Source organism: Hyperolius riggenbachi, chromosome 10, assembly GCF_040937935.1.
Source record: "Hyperolius riggenbachi isolate aHypRig1 chromosome 10, aHypRig1.pri, whole genome shotgun sequence".
Taxonomy (NCBI): Eukaryota; Metazoa; Chordata; class Amphibia; order Anura; family Hyperoliidae; genus Hyperolius; species Hyperolius riggenbachi.
This window is the reverse complement of record NC_090655.1, coordinates 225,883,892-225,905,141: the sequence shown is the minus strand read 5'-3', so window position 1 is coordinate 225,905,141 and position 21,250 is coordinate 225,883,892. Positions and strand designations below refer to the sequence as shown.

The window sequence follows — 21,250 nt, the reverse complement described above, 5'->3', positions numbered from 1 at the left end:
AAGGACAAGGGGCTCTTCTCCACCTCCGATGGGCGGTGGAGGTGGAGGCCGCGATTTCCTGGGGAGGGGTTCATGGTGGCATCTGGGAGTCCCCTTTAAAAAGGGGTCCCCCAGATGCCCACCCCCCTCCCAGGAGAAATGAGTATAGAGGTACTTGTAGTACCCCTTACCCATTTCCTTTAAGAGTTAAAAGTAAATAAACACACAAACACATAGAAAAAGTATTTTAATTGAACAAAAAACATAACCACGAAAAAAGTCCTTTAATATTCTTAATTAACCATTAATACTTACCTGTCCCTTTAAAAGCCAGTTCCCACGCAATATCCTCGGAAATATACTAATCAGTTACAATGTAACAAAGTTATTACAATGTAACAACTTTGTTACTTTGTAACACCACCGCACCCGACGTCACTCGCCGCTCACCCGCCGGCCGCCGCATACACGCTAGTCCCCGCCGGCTCCCGCCGTCCACTCCGCCCACACCTGTCACTCATATACATGCTGGCACCCATGGGTGCCAGCATGTATATAGGTGACATGTGGGAGAGGCGGGGAGGGCAGCGGAGCCGGCGGGGACTTAGCGTCCCTTCACCCGACAGAGCTCTGAGCTATATTAGCTCAGAGCTCTCGAAAGCATCTTTGTATTTGGGCTCCAAGGAGCCCCATTGGTCCTTAGCAGACCAATGGGGTTCCTTCAAATCAGAAGGAACCCCATTGGTCTGCTAAGGACCAATGGGGCTCCTTGGAGCCCAAATACAAAGATGCTTTAGAGAGCTCTGAGCTATAGCTCAGAGCTCTGTCGGGTCCTGCAGCACAGATGCGGAGGCGGCGGCGGCGGTGAGTGACGTCGGGTGCGGCGTAGTTACAATGTAACAAAGTTGTTACATTGTAATAACTTTGTTACATTGTAACTGATTAGTATATTTCCGAGGATATTGCGTGGGAACTGGCTTTTAAAGGGACAGGTAAGTATTAATGGTTAATTAAGAATATTAAAGGACTTTTTTCGTGGTTATGTTTTTTGTTCAATTAAAATACTTTTTCTGTGTGTTTGTGTGTTTATTTACTTTTAACTCTTAAAGGAAATGAGTAAGGGGTACTACAAGTACCTCTATACTCATTTCTCCTGGGAGGGGGGTGGGCATCTGGGGGACCCCTTTTTAAAGGGGACTCCCAGATGCCACCATGAACCCCTCCCCAGGAAATCGCGGCCTCCACCTCCACTGCCCATCGGAGGTGGAGAAGAGCCCCTTGCTTGGATTGGACAAGGGCTCGGAGGGGGAGGGGAAAGCTTGGCTGCCCCTCCCCTTCCGAGACCACCCAATCCATGGACCATGCGGGCTGGTATAGTCAGGGTGCGGAGCCCCACGCGGCCGGTGCTCCGCATTCTGGCTATCCCAGTCTGCATGGGGGACAAGGGGTTAAAGAGGTCTGGGAGGGGGGACCCCACGTCGTTTTTTTTTTATATTTCCCACACTCAGAACGAAGTAAGTAAAACTCTTCCCACTTGGGGGAATCTATGAAAATAAAACACTATTGTTACCTGTGCAAAAAAAACTGACATTTTCCGCATTTAAAAGACATTTTCACCCTTGAAACTTAAAAATCGATTTTCTCAAAAACTATAAGGTCTTTTTGAAAAAAATTTTTTTCCTCTTATTCCCACTGATCCCCTTAATATACCCTGTGAATTTGGTGTTCCTAAATTTTAAGCAGGCTTTGCTATTAACCGTTAAAGTCGGCGGATTTTTAAATGTATATATTTTTCCTTTGAAACTTTAACATCGATTTTCTCAAAAACTATAAGGTCTTTTTGAAAAAAAAAATTTTCCTCTTATTCCTTCTGATCTCCTTAATATATTCTCCAAATTTGAGGCTCTTAGCACTTAAGGGGGCTTTGCTATTAACCCTTAAAGTCGGCGGCTTTTTTATATTATACGGGAGCGTAATATTACGCGATTACGGCAGACTGTGTAATTTCAATGGGAGTTTACTGTCTTACGCGTAATTTGTTACGCGTAAAACGTAACCCCACGGTCTACGCGTAATTAATTACGCGTAATACCGTAACCTTACACGTAACGCTTACGGTGCATTTGTAGTGAATTACGATGCGTAATTACGCTAATGCGTAATTTCGGCCCAGCACTGGATTCGCTATCAACCGCCGCTGGTGACAGCGCAATCGCGACAGACAAGACAGAACAGAAGGATCCCTAGCGCTCGCAAAAAGTAGCTAGCGCGATCCCAGGAGACAGAACAGAAGGATCCCCAGCGCTAGCAAAAAGTAGCTAGCGCGATCCCAGAAGACAGAACAGAAGAGATAGCTGGTAGCAACCGCTGCACCAGCTATACTCCAAGAACAGAGATCAGAACCATTTCCTGTCAACCACCATAGGGACAGGACAATGGCAAACAGGCAAGACAAGACAGAACAGGCAATACAGATAATACAACCTGACTGGGCTAGCAGGGGAGCCTAAAGCAACCCCCAGGAATTAACTATACTAGATAGCAATGGCTGACACTCCAGCAGTGTCCATCAGGAACTGAGCATGGAAGGGAAATGTCCAGCAAAGCATTCTGGGAAACATAAAGCTCTTATAGTGCCAGCCCAGTCATCAAAGAAGGCAGGTAGGGGATTTGCATAACGAATGTATGCAAATTCCCCAGCAAGAGAACAGAACAGAAACTTGCAATGGAAAGACAGGTCTCTGTTCCAGAGACCTGCAGCCCACAGACTAGAGGAATGGACAAACAGCTGTCTGCCTGTGCAGCCAGCAGAGCGGATCATCACAGCTGGAAACGTTTTGTTAGAATCAATTCCTTAGAAATATTCAAAAAGTAATGTGTCAACTGAGACGCCACACTCTCCTCCTGTGTACTTCCTGGTCTGCCTAACCTACCTGGGTAATGTATCGTATACACTCCTATACCTTTTACACCAACCATCACCAGCATCATTTAAAGTAAATGGCCAATCTTTATGTAATTATATGATTATGCACTTTGTTTGTAAGTTGTTCACTTGATTGCACTTTATCTGAATCTGGGTTCAAGCACACACTGTATCAAATTGAACACAGTGTTGTGCAGATTAATAGGTGTCACCAGGTCATATATTGAATATTGATCATTTACATTCTATTATTGATTCCCATAAGAGAGTGTATCTGGTTTTTATTGGTTTTACACTTGTGTGTTTGATAATTGACATTTATGATATAATAAACTTTGTGATACTTTTGATTATACCCTGGAGTGGTGCTGATTATATATATATATATATATATATATATATGGGGGGAGCTTCCTTGCTGCTATATAGCTTGTCACCTATGGTGTGCGTAGCACGCCACAGTGAAAAGTGGCCATGGTCATGCTAAATTGGAAAGTGGGTGTAGACATTATGGTTCACGGATATTCTAATATATTTGACTACATTTCTTTTATTGCTGCATCATGTCCTGTCAAGTCTTCAGTGTAGTATATGTTATGTACCATGGCATGAATAGGCTCCTTTACCTTTGTAAACATTGTATTGCATCAATAAATGTGTTTAAAGAGACACTGAAGCGAGAAAAAAAATTATGATATTATGATTTGTATGTGTTGTACAACTAAGAAATAAAACATTAGGAGCAGAGACATAAGTGTTATTTCCAGTTCAGGAAGAAGCTAAACTAAGAACCTCCAGTTGTTTTCTATGCAAAAAAGTCATTGAGCACCACGACTTTCAAAGTCGCAGAGAGATCTGTGTTTTGAAGCCTTTTATCTCAACTGTCAGTGATTTTATCTTCTTTTTCTCTGCTGAGAAGGGGTTCAAAAGTTGACTGCTACTCTGCAAAATTATTTAGAATGCTGAGTAGTGTGTAAAATTCAAATATTAGATGATGCAATGTTATAAAAAAAAAACTATATAACTGAAAATAAAAATATGAGAATATTTTCTTTGCTACTAATATTCTAGTAATTATCCGTACTACACATACAATTAATTAGATCACATTTTTTTTTTCGCTTCAGTATCTCTAATATGAATAGACTGCAGTTCTAATACTTTCCAGTAGGTGGAGAATCTGGTGACGAGCAGTTGGCACGCACAGACGTGATGCTATTGGCTGAATAAACAGGAAATGATGTAAGAAAGCAGCCAGAGAGGAGACATTGCTGGGACTGGCAGCAGAGAAGGGCAGGTACATACTGTACATACTGTAGTAGTGTCATTAATTTAGGGATTTTCTGCGGATGGCATGGGGGAGGGGTGGCAGGGAATAGTGGTGGTTAGGATCTTGGTCTAGGCAGGAAGAATGTGGTGGATTTGGGGGTACAGCAGCATCCCCCACCCAAAGCATGCCTTCAGCACACAAACCAGAGTTCTAGGGATTCGAGAGTTGTGAATTTCCACTTTTGGTGGTTTTATTTGCGCTTTGCACAGGGTGACTTACATTTAAGATCGAATGATTGATAGCCTGACATGTTTATCAGGTATCAGTCTTCCTAATCTGACTATTTCTGCAATCAGGCTACTGTGGCAGTCATTTTCCTGCTCGCCACAGGCACCAATAGCCACAATAGCCAGTCATTGCAAATGAGAAACGTGCACGATGTGCAGAAAAAAATGCTGCACGTTGTACGTTTTTTTTTTTTTCCTGCATACAGAAATAACATTAAATGTGAACAGACCCATAGGTTGTCGGATTAATTGCGCATTGGCATGCAGGTTAATCACACGTAATCCTTGTAAATGTGACCCCTCTTTCAGTGTAGTGTCTGGATGGTCGAAGAAATGCTAATAATTCGAAATTAATGCAAATTTGTACATCTTAGAAATGGACCAATTAAAATCATGAGCTGCTGCGTTGGATTGGTCCATTTTTAATCTGCATATATTTGCATAAAATAACCATAAATCTAATTTGCATAAACTCTGAATTATATACATCTTATCGACTCTAGTATTGTGCAAGAAAAATTGCCTTGTCAAATTTCACTTCACCTCTGTAGCCAATAGAAAGTACGGGACTTGAAAGCATTGTGGAGCAATCTTTTAGGCCCCTTTGACACCGTGGGGTGTATGCACTAAACTGCGTCAAGCAGGATAACAGAATAATGAGTAACTGGGAGGGAGAAGGCGCCCCAAAAATAACATTGGATGAAATAAATAAGAAAAGATCACTGGCTTACCTCTAAGGGCGCGTTTCCACTTGAGCGGAAACCGCAGCGAATCCGCAGAGTTTCCCCGCAGGCAAATAGTGCGGGGAAACTCTGCCATAGGGTGCAATGATAACGCCGGCCGAATCGCTACCGCTAGCGATTCGGCCGGCTTTTCCATCCGAATCGGCACGGGAGGCTGCGGATCCCATAGCCGCGCATGGCACGGCTGATGGGATTCGTCTGCTTTCCCCGCAGACCCAGAAGAGCCGGCGCGCGTCTTGCAGACGCGCGCCGCTCAAGTGGAATCACGCCCTAAAAGGGGAGGGGGGGGGCAATGCCAACTTTAAAATAAGATTTAATAATCAGACACTTAGACGATGACGCATTTTGCGGAGCACAGTCCGCTTCCTCAGATCAAATAATAAAACAGTGTCTGAACTGTTATGAAAGTAAGTTCGGAGGCAGTTGACCGCAGCGTGACCAAGTTCCAGCTTGATGCAAAATGGCCATTGCACGTCCGTCATGTGCCGTCCATTCCAATGTCTTTCCACATGTGAAATTTTGTTGTTACAAGCCCTCCCATGGGTGCTGTAAGTGGACAAAGTTGTACACATTTGTATTAAACTGTCTAAGTGATGAACGGACATCGCCCGTCCTTTTCATTGCATTGCACATCGTCATTTGTTGTTGTTTGTTGAACGTGAACCATTGTTTTTTCCTTGGAGTGTGACCCTTACATTTGAAGATCAAAGAACCTGAGTAGGGAAGGGGCTTCCTCACCTGCTATTACGCTGTGGTCGCTGGTCTAGCAAGCCACACTTGGGAGTACCTTTGCTACTCTCTACTGTCACAAGACCTCATCCTGACATGATACACCATAAGGGGCTCCTGGTGTCTCTTTTGTCTCCATTAGAAAGTCCTCAGACTCCTCTGGACACCACACACCCCTAGCATAATGAGTAGAGCAGAATCCAATACAACACATGCAATGCAATTTGCCCTGCTCATCGCATGTAAGACCTTAGGCATGCAATCCAGCTTAATGCAGTTTAGTGCGCACACCCCTATGTCCATTGCGCTGTTTCGCATCAGATAATGTCAGAACAACACATATGCAATGATCAGAGATGGATTAAGATGTAGTGTGGTCTTTTTGGTAAGCTGAAGTGGAGGAGAAGGTGGCAGGTGGGCCCCTTGACACCCACTAGACCCCAAGCACCTGCCTAGGTTGCCTGGTGGATGATCCTGCTCTGACAATGGCCAGGGGACAGTGGAGGTCGACTTAGAAGTTGGCTTCCACTGCGTGAAGAAAAGTGAGCCACGGCGGGGGAATGGAGGATCAGTCCAGGACCTCGAGGGTACATGTCGGATGCAGCGGGGGGTGGCAGAAGCCCCAGGTAAGTGAAACTATTATTTTTTAAGTTTATTTCAGTTCCGCTTGACGCCTAGGGGAAGGGGTGTTGTCGGCCAGTAGAGGGAGCTTTCTGAGTCATGATATGCTGTCCTCTAGCTTTCCTATGTTTCTGCTTTTTTTTAATGACTTCTATGGTGACTTCTATCTATTTCTCCATGCAGATTTGGGAGTATTTAAGGGGAATCTGAAGTGAAAATAAACTTAAAGTAGCCGTACATTAGCCCACCAACCAACCAATCGACCATCCAATTCGATTATTTTAATCGAATTGGATGAAAATTGGTGCTGCCAAGTGCATGCCCGACCGACAAAGCGACCAATTTCGGGACAGAAATTGGCCGCACGGTCGATCGCACATGCTGGAAGATGTCGGGCCGAAGTTGGTTGGTCGGGTGTGCGGCGGTACGACGGGCGATTTGCGAACGAGCGACGAGACGACGAAACCCCTGACGCTGCCGCCGCAATGTATAAATGTATGTAGTGTGTGCATTTTTACATTACCTGTCTGGTGTCAGCCTCCACGCAGTTTCCGACCATCTCGCTGGGTTCCGCATACACGCCGGCAGCGCATAGCGTCTGACGTCAGACGCTATGCGCTGCTACCGTGTCCGCGGCTGTTACCCGGCGAGATGGATGGACACCGTGCGGAAGCTGCTACAAAACAGGTAATGTATAAATGCACACACATTACATACATTTATACATTTTGGGGGCAGTGGCCGGGTGGACGTGGCGGGCTTAGCCGATTCCCTGATGATTTCATGCTGAAATCAGACGGGGATCGGCCTGTAGTGTATGGGCAGATTCGACCAGGAGACAAATTTATCTCTAATCAGATTCGATTAGAGATAAATTTGTCTCTTGGTCGAATCTGCCCATAATCTTCTAATGTATGGCCAGCTTTATGATATAATGATTTGTATGTGTAGTGCAGATAAAGGTGCGTACACACGTCCAACTTTACGCCTGATTGTCATTAAACTGGTAATTTCAACGACTTTAACCACTTCACCCCTGAGGGGTTTTACCCCTTGAACACCAGAGCAATTTTCACCTTTCAGCTCTCTATCCATTCATTCGTCTATAACTTTATTATTACTTATCGCAATGAAATGAACTATATCTTGTTTTTTTCGCCACCAATTAGGCTTTCTTTAGGTGGGACATTATGCCAAGAATTATTTTATTCTAAATGTGTTTTAATCGGAAAATAGGAAAAAATGTGGGAAAAAAATATTATTTTTCAGTTTTCTGCCATTATAGTTTTTAAATAATGCATGCTACTGTAATTAAAACCCATGAAATGTATTTGTCCATTTGTCCCGGTTATAAAACCGTTTAAATTTTGTCCCTATCACAATGTTTGGCACCAATATTTTATTTGGAAATAAAGGTGCATTTTTTCAGTTTTGCGTCCATCCCTAATTACAAGCCCGTAGTTTATAATGTAACAGTGTTATACCCTCTTGACATAAATATTTTAAAAGTTCAGTCCCTAAGGTAACTATTTATGGTTTGTTTGTTTTTTATTGTATTTTTTTTTTTTAAATTACAAAAAAAAAAATTGGGGAGTGTGGGAGGTAATGAGTTAATTTATTGTGTAATACAATATATTTGTATGTGTAAAATGCTTTAGGGTGTAGTTTACTATATAGCCACAAGATGGCCACAGTGAGTCTGTTTACATGCGACCTGTAAGCGTCCGGAAGGATGCTTACAGGAAGCAGTAGGAGGCTGGGAGAATCACAATGATCGCGCTGTTTCTAATAGAAGCAGCGGATCATTGCGGGGGCTTAGATCAACGAACGGGAATGGATTTTCCCGTTCATTGATCTCCGGGCGAGCGGGCGGTGGCGTGCACAAGCGGCGGGTGCGCCCTTACGAGCGGCGAGAGCGCGGACAGCGGCGGTAGCGCGGAAGGTACGGATTTCTCCGTCCCTGGGGGTTAAAGGATGGAAAAAGGGACGGAGAAATTCGTACCGCCGGGGGTAAAGTGGTTAAGTGCAAACAACAAGTCGTTCAAACATCATGTACACACTGACCAACAAAGCGGCTGATATGCTAATTTACATAATTTACATGTCGTTTAACCAACTTGATAAAGGACAATGGACTGGATAGAACAATGGACTTGAACAACTTAAAGAAAACCTGAACTGAAATTAAAAGCCAAAATAAACATGCACAAGTCATACTTACCTCCCGTGTACTCTACTTATCAATCTCTTTCTCCTCTCCGGCATCCGGTTCGTCCACTGTGATCAATTAAATTCTCTGTCCTCCATTTTGAAAATGGCCATTACTCCATAACAGCTTTCAGGTCAGCACACAGTTAAACTGTAACATCGCCACTTGAGCCATAGGGAAACATGGACACATCAGTTGTCCTCTCAGCTATAACTGACAGCAACTGATATATTTTAGTTCTGACAAAATGTTGTCAGAACTGCAAGGGATCATTGTCAGAAGAAAATGGTGAGCTTCTGAGAGGAACTGATGGCAAGGTAACTATGTAATGGTCATTTGAAGTTTCCTCGTGTTTATTTTAAATAATTTTACTCAGTACAGGTTCTCTTTAAAGAGAACCCGAGGTGGGAATTACTTTTACTATTGGGGCACAGAGGCTGGTTGTGCGCACTAAGACCAGCCTCTGTTGCCCCATCGTGTGCCTCCATATCCCCCCTGCTCACCGCTATACCCCCCGCATTGCTGGCGACACGCAGCGTGTCGCCAGCTCAATGTTTACCTTGCGCTGTCAGTCAGCGCTGCTCCCCTGCCTCCTCCGCATCGGCGCACCCGCCCGTGTCCCTTCCCTCCCGCTGATAGGAGGGAAGTGACGCGGCGGGTGGCGCCGATGCGGAGGAGGCGGGGGAGCGGCGCTGACAGACAGCGCAAGGTAAACATTGAGCTGGCGACACGCTGCGTGTCGCCAGCAATGCGGGGGGTATAGCGGCGAGCAGGGGGGACATGGAGGCACACGATGGGGCAACAGAGGCTGGTCTTAGTGCGCACAACCAGCCTCTGTGCCCCAATAGTAAAAGTAATTCCCACCTCGGGTTCTCTTTAAGGACCAGGGGTGTTTTGCCTGATCTGTGCTGCGTGGACTCTCCAGCCCGCAGCACAGATCAGGATTATGCCAGGGCGATCAGACTTACCCCCTTTTTTCCTCACTAGGGGGATGTCCTGCTGGGGGGGTCTGATTGCCTCCGGCTTGCTGCGCTTTGCGGGGGGGCTCTTCAAAGCCCCCCTCCGCAGCGTTTTCGGCGCTCCCTTCCTCTCCGTCCCTCCATGGGCTGCGCAGGACGGATATCCGTCCTGCGCATTGTAGCATAGGCTTCAGCCTATCATATGGCGGCGATCCCCGGCCAATCAGAGGCCGGGGTTCGCCGATCTGTCTTACGGCGCTGCTGCGCAGCAGCGCCGTATGATGTAAACAGCTGGGATTTCTTCCCCGCGTGTTTACATTTTGCCGGCGAGCCGTGATCGGCGGCTCTCCGGCTGTTCACGGAGACACCCTCCGTAAACTGCCATGGAAAGGCCGCTTCCATGGAAAACCACTTAAGACCTGCCGACGCCTATGGGCGTTAGGCGGTCGTTAAGTGGTTAAACTGATCAAATGACTTGTTGTTTGAATGTCTATTAGTTGCACAAACAACTAAAAGTCTTTTGTACACATGTACGAACCTAACAGTCGTTTAAACGACTGTTGGTCCAATGGATCCGCTGAGCGGATCGGGCAAACAGGTTGTTATCAGTCACTCAACAGTGCGTACACATCCAACTTGTCGTTCAACCGACATTCAGACGACAAGTTGGTTGAAAAAGTTGGATGTGTGTACGTACGCTAGGAAATAAAACATTAGCAGCAGAGATATGAATATAATAATTGTCCAGTACAGGAAGAGTTAAGAAACTCCAGTTGTTATCTATGCAAAAGAGCTTCACTGATCTTGACTTTCAAAGTCGCAGAGAGCTCTGTCTTCTGAAGCTTATCATCTCAAGTGTCTGTTACTGTATTTTGTTTTTTTCTGCAAAAAAGTTCAAAAGTTCATTAGCCTGCTCTGTGAAATCATTTAGAATGCTGAGTGTAATGTGTAATCTGCAAATATTAGAGAAAATAAAAATATGAGACTATTTTCTTTGCTACTAATGTTCTATTAATTTTCCATACTACACAACCAATTCAATATATCATATATTTTTTTTTGCTTCAGTGTCACTTTAAATGGACATAAGGACCTCATGATGGAGAATCAGCCGCCCCTAACATCACCAGGTAAGAGGAGACTTTTATGTCTGTCTTGTAAAGGAGAGAACAGCATGGCGAGTTCATTCCCTCCATCATCTAATAAATTATTATTATTAATCAATTTTATAAAGCACTAACATATAACACAGTGCTGTACAATCAATTGGGGAAACATTATAGCATCAAATAATGTTATTACAGCATTCAATAATAGTACATAAAATAGTGATGTAGCAATGTAGGGATAAGTATAGCACACGAGTCATTGAGTCATTATGCTAATGGAGAAGAGCACAATGGGAGGAGGGCCTTGCCACATAGGCTTACAATCTAAGGGGTGGGGCAGAGTCCAAGGGAAAAGGGCTGTGGAGTCAGAGTCGAGGAGTCAGAGCTATTTTGGGTACCTGTAGTTTGAGTCGGAGTTGGTGGTTTCACAAATTGAGGAGTCGGATGATTTTTGGACAAAATCCACAGCCCTGCTAAGTATTAGACTAAGGAGTCGAGGAGACGGAGTTGGAGCCATTTTGGGTACCTGGAGTCAGAGTAGGAGTCGGAGTTGTGGTTTCATAAACCTTTTTGTACCGACTCCACAGCCCTGCAATGGAGGAGGATGCAGAGATGAAGATGAAGGGTGAGCAATGTTGAACAGATGGGTCTTGAAGGCCTGCTTGAATAAGTTGAAGGTGGGGTGACCCTGATGGGGGGAGGGAGTTCCATAGAGTGGGTGCTGCTCTGGAGAAGTCCTGCAGCCTTGAGATTGAGCAAGTGATGCAAGGGGTCGACATACATAGAGTGTTGGGGATACATGTAGATAAATACTTGATTGAAAATAATATACAGTATGCAGTTTGTGTGTCTTCTACAGCTGAATCCAATACCAGAAACCGTACAGGTCCTCTTCATTCCCAGGATTGTACACAAGAAAATCCCACCATCCCCCACCATTACCAGGTAGGTGGACCTGAGGGTCTCGTCAAATTTCAAAGTGACTCCATGTTGTGTGATCTGTAGGGCAGTTGTGTGGAGTTTATAAGCTCTTAATTTATATTTTCTGGTTTTATTGTAGGCTGAAAATATGATTACGGTTAAAAAAGAGATTAAAGAGGACACAGATCCTCTATATTCCTGGGACATTACACAGGAGGACCACATCAACCCTCACCGTTATCAAGTAAGGACCCGGGGTCTCTGCAGACACTAAAGCAACACCATGATGCATCATCTCTTGGAAAGCCGCCTGGACCTTTAAATTAATCTTCTATTTAATGATCTTATCTTAGGGTGAAGATGGGATTGCTATTAAAGTTAAAGAAGAACCAGAAGAGATGGATGTGATGGGTGACTATGATCCTGTTATGATCAGCACAGGTCAGTAATAAACTGTTAGGTATACATACCAGGTGATACAGAGTCTTCACCATGAGGACAGGTACTCTTGTGACTCACCATCTGGAGCTCTGAAATTGCGGACAGAGCACCAGGACAACCAGGAGAGCCGTAGACAGGGCATTAGGGGACCTTTTTTGCAGCTGGTATAGTCAGGGTGTGAAGTCCCAATCGGTCAGAGCTCCACATTCTGGCTATCCCAGCCTGCATGGGGGACAAGGGGTTAAAACGTTTCAGGAGGGGGGACCCCACATAATTTTTTTTTTTTTTTTTTAAATTCCCACACTCTAAACATAAAAAAAATTGGGAAAATAGGAAAAAATGCCAGGGATCTTCATACAGCCATATTGCGGCTGTATAGCGATCCCTGGCCAAAGCGCTGCGGCTGCGTATAGACCCCCTGGAAACCCCGTCAGGAAATTTATTGCGCTTTCGTTTGATGCATGTAAAATTACACTACCGTTAGGTTTGCTACTAAAAGTTACATTTACCGCATTTAAAACTATACTTTTTTCCTTCTAAACTTTAAAATCGATTTTCTCAAAAACTATAAGGTCTTTTTGAAAAATTGTTTTTTTCCTTTTATTCCTAATGATCTCCTTAACATATCCTGCAAATTTAGGGTTTCTAGCATTTAAGGTGGATTTGCTATTAACCATTAAATTCGGCAGGTTTTTAAATGTGTTTTTTTTCCCTTTGAATCTTTAAAATCGATTTTCTCAAAAACTAGGCCGATTTGGCCGATTTGAGGCCGATTTGAAAAATTTTTTTTTCCTCTTGTAGCCACGGGGGGCCCCTACAAGCTCTGGGGCCCTGGGGCAGCTGCCTCCTTTTCCTTAATGGTAGCGCCGGCCCTGGCCGTAGAATAGATATGGGCATAGGCTAGTTCAGTAACAGAGGAGATAGTCAGCCAGGCCAGGTTCAGCAAGCATTCAGGAATGGAGACAAGCATTGGTCAGCAATAGGGAAGTCAGAAGAGCGGGATTCACTTAAGAGGCTTGGAGATGCCTCAATAAGTCAGGTCTCTGACCACATGACATCCCGTGTCATGACAGCAGGAGGCAGGGGCGTTGCTATCCCCAAACATCAGTGGCCCTTCCCCCGGATCTATTCTGTGGTGCCCCGGATGTCCTCCAGACAGTCAGCTGTGGTGCCTCAGTGGCGGGCATGCTGGGAGCTGTGGTGCATCAATCGAGGTTATGCTGGGTGCTGTGGTGCCTTTATGCAGGTATACTGGGTGCTGTGGTGGTGCCATGCTGTGTGCTGTGATGCCTTTATGGGGGCATGCAGGGAGCTGTGGTAGTTCTATGGGGGCATTCTGGGAGTTGTGGTGCCTCACGTTGAGTCATTTGGCCACTGATAGAGGGAGCAATGAGGTCCCTTCATTAGCCATAAGAAGTTGTCTCCTTCTCCACAATATAGTTCTGCCACCCTTAGCAGTGTGACTCTCTCTTCTGATTGTGCTGGTAAAGGGGCAGATATTTCCTGGCTTCATTGTGGGGTGTGATGGGTGAGAGCTGACACTGACAGAGGTGTGAGGGTTGCTGGGTGTGCCGTAGACCTATAGACTTCACTTCCTGTGTCCCCAACAGAAGAAAGTAAGTGTAAGGCCCCTTTCACACTGGTGCATTGCCTTGGCCTATTTTGCCACAGGTCAACGCTATGCCAGTGTAAGTCTATCGGGCATTTCATAGCTTGCGCAGTGTGATGCGATACACTGGTAGTGCCCGTTTTGCCGCAAAAGCAACAGCACATTGCCAGTCAACATGCGGAGAACCGGAAGTCATGTTAGTCTATTGTACACACTTCCGTACAATTTGATTTTTGGCCACAGGAAGTGAGCAACAGAGAGCCTCACTTCCTGTTTGGCTTGCCATCAGAAGGGGGATTTCTGCGCATTGCCGCCGGTAATCCCCGATGACTATTTTTAGCAGTGCGATCATCGCACCGCAATGCTCTAATACCGCCAGTTAGCAGTGTGAAACCGGCCTCAGAGTTTTATGAAATATCCTCTTTGCCATTCTCAGTAAGTATTTGTGTTTCCTGCAGGTGAATCCAGTAACAGAGACCCACCAGAGAGATGGACAGGTCCTCTTTATTCCCAGGATTGTCCACAGGAAGATCCCACCAGCCTCCACCATTATCAGGTAGGGGGAACTGAGGGTATCACTGAATACAAAACTGGCTCCACATCTTATATCTGTAGGAAAGCTAAGTGATGCTTATAATCTCATATTGTTCTCTTTGCTGTATTATTTTAGGGTGATGATATAGCCATTATTAAGGTAGAAGTGAAAGAAGAGCCAGAAGAGGCGTATGTGAGGGGTGATGAGCAGTGTAATGAGGAAATCCCTTCACAGGTCAGCACAGGTCAGTAAAAAGAATTATTGTGTATTTATATCATAGGTTGTCCTCCTTCAGTATGAGGTGACGTAACATTTTTTTATCTCTTTTTCCTCACTATGACATTGTGCTTCCACCTAAGCCTTATGTGACAGGCAGCCTCCAATCTATATCAGTTGCCTCCAGAGGCCCCAGTTGACTGCCATTGTTCACCAGTAGTTTGCCAACTCTACCCCCACAACATCTTCCACCAATCACAGGTGGCCCAAAATCCCTGTCAGATGTCACAAATGGGCTATACATATCTACCAGCAGTTAAAGGTGTTAGAAGTAGCCCTCCCAGCATCTACCAGAAGCCATTGGTGCTCCCCATTACTTTTGGACTGCTGACATTCAAATCCCTACTCAATTTGGGCCCTGGATACATGAAGGACATGAAACTTTACCACACCTCTCACAACCTCAGATCACCAATAGCAGAAAGGTTAAACTGCACTCCAATGGAAATCAATCCTTTCAATAGTCAGGGGATCGCAGCAAAAACAGCAGGTCACTTCACCTTAATCTACCAACAGTCACAATCGTTTCACTGCGCTTCCTTAACCCTGTAAAATTAATTAAAACATGCACATAGTGCACAGTATTGTCTAAAAAGACTACAATTTGCCTGCACTCCTGGGGGTAGTGCCTCCACCATATGAGGGAGACTGTGTCACTCTCCATTCGTGAATGCACTTACCAGAAGCGCGTCTTGAATGCCAGCATATCACAATAATCCAGTAGTCAGCCAAGGAGGACCCAATTGTAAAAGCAGCATCCAACTTTAATGTGACACTTATGCAGGATAACAGCGGGTACATACGCTCCTTACCGCGGATAAAATAGAGCCGCACGCCACCACACTGTCTCTCCTGCTTGTAACTTCGTGACGTCAGTGCGCACACCTCCGACTCCGCCCAACGCGTTTCGTCACTATGCGTGACTCATTCAGGGGTACATAGTGACGACACGGGTCGGGAGGAGTCGGAGGTGTGCGAGCTGACGAAGGGAGAGTGACACATTTTCCCTCATATGGTGGAGGCACTACCCCCTAGGAGTGCAGGCACGGGCTGCAAATTGTAGTCTTTTTAGACAATACTGTGCACTATGTGCGTGTTTTAAATAATTTTACAGGGTTAAGGAAGCGCAGTAAATCGATTGTGACAACTTCAGATCAGCAGGATCCATAAACTTGGTCACTCCCAGAGTGCATCTCAAAATCTTTGGGGCCAGAGCTTTCTGTCATGCAGCCCCTACCCTTTATAATTCCCTACCACACCCAGTAAAGACAGCCCCATCCCTGGAGTTATTCAAATCTAGACTGAAAAGCCACCTGTTTAGCCTGGCATTTGTGAACTTGTAGAATTCTTCCTCTGGACCAAAATTTACCAATCAACCAAATACTGGCCTGAGCCATGCTTATGTGCTTTGAGTCGTACAGGAGAAAAGCGCTTTACACAGGGGTCTAGTCCTAGGAAAAGAAGTGAGTGGACTCACTCTGAAAAACGCACCACAAAATGGGCGTGGTCAAGCATAACGTGGGCGTGGTGATGGGTGGGGCCAAATATACATGACCTTAGTAGCGATGTAAAAGGTCTGCCGGGGAAGTTTGAGCTCTGCCATAGTGTATCCCCCAAAAATACTCAAGACCAGACTAGCTCTAGCCGCGCACAGAGCAGAGCGTCCCCTGCGAGTTGCGGCTGGAAGCACGGCGGTAAGTCTCCGCCCACTTTAGCCGCCGAACTTTAAAAATACCGGAGGGGAGAGCCAGGAAGGAGAGCCCCTAGGTGAGGGAAGGGGGGGGGGAGACCTCCGCCCTTCCCCGCTGTCCCCATAGCTCTCCTTCTCTGCGCTGCTTCCCTCCACGCAAGCCAGGGTGGATGGCGTCCACGCTGAGGAAAAAGTAAGTGGACGCCGTCCACCCGCATTCTCGCAGGTCTCGACCCCTGGCTTTACAAATGTTGTTTGTTGTTGCAGTCACAGGTGGTCCACAATCTGGGTTAGTAGTCATAAATCTCTCATTCTCTTCCGCCCGTCACAACTTCTTCCACCAAATCTCTGTCAGCAGTCACAGATAACCCCCCCCCCCCCCCCCCACACACACACACACACACACACACAGAAACACCTTCCCCGATCTCTGTCAAGAGTCACAGTATCTGATAGCAGTCAGTAAGTGTTATAGAGCTGGAGACAGGGGGACCTACAATGCAAGGGGCACATTTTGAGGGTAGGGAATGGTCCGCTGAGACATTTTGAAAGCACTCTGAAGCTTAGACGCAATGCAGAAGCACAGGAGTGCTGAGATACCCTATAGGTGAAGGGATCTGTAACTTGTGTATACAGACGTTATCATCTGTAGCCCCACCCACTATGACTCCCCATTCCCAGGCAACTGCGTTGTGTTTCCTCCCTAATGAAATGCTCCCCATCCTCCCCTGGTTGTGAGCAATAGTTTAGAGATTCTTTTAGCACACCGCTTTTGCAATGCGATTATTTATTCTTGAATGCATGTGTCAACACCAGATTAATTAACTTGCTGGACTATTGCTTATGAGACTGAGTGTTGCGTCACACCTTGGTTATGGTAAGGTGCGCCACACCACAAAACCCCCTCCCCTGGTTGTGATGTGCTCATACTGCCAGATTACCACATAAGTGATCTCCACACATAAGTGAGCCAGCAAAGCTGGAATAAAGTCATTAAAACCTGCCTGCTAGAAGTGGATTTGCCTCCCACGTATGGTGACTGAGCCACATATATGATTGTTGCATGCACACAGGAGAATACATGGTCTATAACTATTGTTATTATTTCCCCAATAGATGGAGAGGATGTGTGGAACACATCTGACAGGAAGAGATGTGCACCCCATTATCTCTTCCCCAGCACCCCTTTCACACATGCCAGAGCTCTGTGACATCAGTCACTGCTTGAGCCACATACATGACTGCTGCCTGCACACAGGAGAGTGCATGATCTATAACTATTATTATTATTTCCCCAATAGATGGACAGGATATGGGGAACCCCTCTGACAGGAAGAGATGTGCACCCCATTATCTCTTCCCCAGCACTCCTGTCACACATGTCAGAGCTCTGTGCCAGCACTCACTGTTAGAGCCACATACATGACTGCTGCCTGCACACAGGAGAATGGCTGTTCTATAACTATTATTATTATTCCCCCAACAGATGGACAGGATGTGGGGATACCCTCTGACAGGAAGAGATGTGCACCCCATTATCTCTTCCCCAGCACTCCTGTCACACATGCCAGAGCTCTGTGACATCAGTCACTGCTAAAACCACATACATGACTGCTGCCTGCACACAGGAGAATGCATGTTCTATAACTATTATTATTTCCTCAATAGATGGACAGGATGCGGGGAACACCTCTGACAGGAAGAGATGTGCACCCCAAGATCTCTTCCCCAGCACTCCTGTCACACATGCCAGAGCTCTGTGCCATCACTCACTGCTAGAGCAACATACATGACTGCTGCATGCATACAGGGAAATGAATGTTCTATAACTATTATTATCTCCACAATAGATGGACCGGATGTGGAGAACACCTCGGAGGGACGTCTTACCTCACCTCTAGATTATAATGCAGAAGATAATGGCGTCACACAATATTCTCAAGGAGGAACCCCCATTACTGGAAATACACATCACAGACTTTACCACGAGGAGAGATCACCGGATCCCTCTAATCCTGAGGAATCTGCTGACAGATCACTTCCTGTTACCTCAAATATCCAACCAACACCTCACACTGCTAATAGATCAAGCGATCCGCCTAATTCTAAGGAATCCTGCAGCAAATCTGATCCTGTAACACAAGCAGATGAGAAGAAGTTTCCATGTCCTGAGTGTGGAAAACGTTTTAGACTAAAATCACAGCTTTTTATACATTGGAGGGTGCACACCGGGGAAAGGCCATTTAAATGCACAGAGTGTGGGAAATCCTTCGCCCTGAAAGGAAACCTCCGCACACACTCAAGACTTCACACAGGTGAGTGTCCTTACTCATGTCCAGAGTGCGGGAAAGGTTTTGTTCACTATAAAGCCCTTTATACACACAAGAAGAGTCACACAGACGAGCGGCCATTTTCATGTTCCGAGTGTGGGAAAGGTTTTACTGGGAAAGCGGAATTTCTCTTCCACCAAAAACGTCACACTGGCGAACGTCCATTTTCATGCTGGGATTGCGGGAAATGTTTCAGCCAGCAGGAAGAGCTTCTTATACACAAAAAGAGTCACAGGGATGAGCGGCCATTTTCTTGTTCAGAGTGTGGGAAATCATTCACAAAGAAAAGTACCCTTGAGCTACACCAGAAACAACACTCAGGTGAGACCCGGTTTACATGTACAGAGTGTGGGAAAGGTTTTTCTTGGAAATGGAACTTTTTAAGACACCTGAGATGTCACACAGGGGAGCGGCCTTTTTCCTGTTCAGAGTGTGGGAAATGCTTCTGTGACAATCAGGGACTTGTTATACACAAGAGAATTCACTCAGGCGAGCTTCCATTCTCGTGCATAGAATGTGGGCGACGTTTCAGAGCAAAAGGATCCCTTGTGAAACACTACAGAATTCACACAGGCGATCTTCCTTTTTCATGTTCAGACTGTGGGAAATGTTTTGGTGATAAAGGATCGCTTCTTAATCATTGCAAGAGTCACACAGCAAAGCATCCTTTCATGTGTACAAAGTGCGGAAAGAATTTCACTGGGAGAGAATCCCTTCTTAAACACTGCAGAAGTCACACAGGCGAGCTGCCGTTCCGATGCACAGAGTGTGGGAAATCGTTTTCTGGGAAAAGTAGCCTTGTGAGGCACCAGAAAGTTCACACCAGCGGTCGGGCATTTGCATGTGCAGATTGTGGGAAAAGCTTTGTCGAAAAGAGAGATCTTGTGGGACACCAGAGAATTCACACTGGCGAGCATTACTCATGTGCCGAGTGTGGGAAGCAGTTTACTCTGAAGAAGAATCTAGTTGCGCACCTGAAAACACATGCCTACTGATGCCTGGAATGGTGAAATTTAAGTCTTATATTTTGCATTCTTCTGTTGATAGAAATATCATATGAAAAAGAGAAGAAGTTTCTAGGAGAAGGAGCTGTAATGTGAATGTAGCCAGAATAAAGAAAAGAACATACTTCGTTTTCCTTTGTTCTAACTGGTTGTTTTGACATTCTTTAGTTGAGTAAGTGATGTAAAAATGTACAAAGGGATGGTGTAATCTAGCTATATATTTTCAGCTTAACTGCTGTATTTTGTAAACTAAATTCTAAACAGCAGCCATGCCAGTTGGAAGTAAAATCTGCTTCCTTTTGCTGCAAAACAAACAAGAAAGAACCCTTTGAACTTTTTGTCACTAAAACCTTATCAATAGTGTGCTCTTGGCCAGACAAAAGTGTTTTTGACTTCTATTTACCTTTCTGAAAAGAGGGCTTAAATTCCACAAACTGTTCGACAAGGTCATTTGCATGGATAACAACTCTAGTTTTTTTTTTTTCTTAACACTTGCAATCCCGGAAAATGGAAAGGGACTTCAGACAATTGCTTAGTAGTGCTAGTAATATATGCACCCATGTTTATCTCATTGTATCACTTCAGCTAAACTTGAGTGAGTAAGGGGGCTGTAAGAATCTGAATGATATTTGGGAAGTAGAAGGCTGTGGGGAGTTTGCAGTGAAAATGCCAGTGTGGCGACCAGGGAGAGGAGCGAAGACGTAGCGTATGATGATGGCCTGTCTGTAAACATGGTGGATGCAGAGGGGCGGGGCATTGACAGATACACACATAATGAGGCTGCAGAGGGGCGGGGCATTGACAGATACACATAATGAGAATGCAGAGGGGTGGGGCATTGACAGACACACATAATGAGGATGCAGATGGGTGGGGCATTGACAGACACACATAATGAGGATGCAGAGGGGTGGGGCATTGACAGATACACACATAATGAGGATGCAGAGGGGTGGGGCATTGACAGACACATATAATGAGGATGCATAGGGGTGGGGCATTGACAGACGCACATAATGAGGATGCAGAGGGGCGGGGCATTGACAGACACACACATAATGAGGTTGCAGAGGGGTGGGGTATTGACAGACACACACACATAATGAGGATGCAGAGCGGTAGAGCATTGACAGAGACACATAATGAGGATGCAGAAGGGTGGGGCATTGACAGACACACACATTATGAGGATGCAGAGGGGCAGGGCATTGACAGACACACACATAATGAGGATGCAGAGGGGCGGGGCATTGACAGACACACACATTATGAGGATGCAGAGGGGCGGGGCATTGACAGACACACACATAATGAGGATGCATAGGGGTGGGGCATTGACAGACGCACATAATGAGGATGCAGAGGGGCGGGGCATTGACAGACACACACATAATGAGGTTGCAGAGGGGTGGGGTATTGACAGACACACACACATAATGAGGATGCAGAGCGGTAGAGCAATGACAGAGACGCATAATGAGGATGCAGAAGGGTGGGGCATTGACAGACACACACATTATGAGGATGCAGAGGGGCGGGGCATTGACAGACACACATAATGAGGATGCAGAGGGGTGGGGCATTGACAGACACACATAATGAGGATGCATAG

General features: G+C 45.6%; 2 protein-coding genes across 2 annotated transcripts in view; one reads left to right on the top strand and one right to left on the bottom strand.

Annotated features, from left to right (window-relative positions):
• The window catches only part of LOC137536848 (zinc finger protein 585A-like), a 49,120-nt gene that overhangs the window by 14,895 nt on the left and 12,975 nt on the right, over nucleotides 1–21,250 (bottom strand). The gene's annotated exons all lie outside the window — the stretch shown is intronic.
• LOC137534651 (oocyte zinc finger protein XlCOF6-like) lies at nucleotides 4,100–19,762 on the top strand. Its single transcript, XM_068256258.1, has 8 exons — nucleotides 4,100–4,202; nucleotides 10,792–10,853; nucleotides 11,692–11,777; nucleotides 11,893–11,997; nucleotides 12,107–12,194; nucleotides 14,262–14,359; nucleotides 14,474–14,582; nucleotides 18,155–19,762. The coding sequence occupies exons 2-8, from the start codon at nucleotides 10,820–10,822 to the stop codon at nucleotides 19,627–19,629; spliced, it is 1,995 nt and encodes a 664-aa protein (XP_068112359.1). The 5' UTR covers nucleotides 4,100–4,202; nucleotides 10,792–10,819; the 3' UTR covers nucleotides 19,630–19,762.

Excerpts from the sequence above, each read along its gene's own strand:
- LOC137534651 (XM_068256258.1), top strand. The coding sequence starts at position 10,820 with ATGATGGAGAATCAGCCGCCCCTAACATCACCAG. Across the intron at positions 12,195-14,261 it reads TCCTGTTATGATCAGCACAG|GTGAATCCAGTAACAGAGAC; the intron begins GTCAGTAATAAA and ends TGTTTCCTGCAG. Across the intron at positions 14,583-18,154 it reads CCCTTCACAGGTCAGCACAG|ATGGACCGGATGTGGAGAAC; the intron begins GTCAGTAAAAAG and ends TCTCCACAATAG.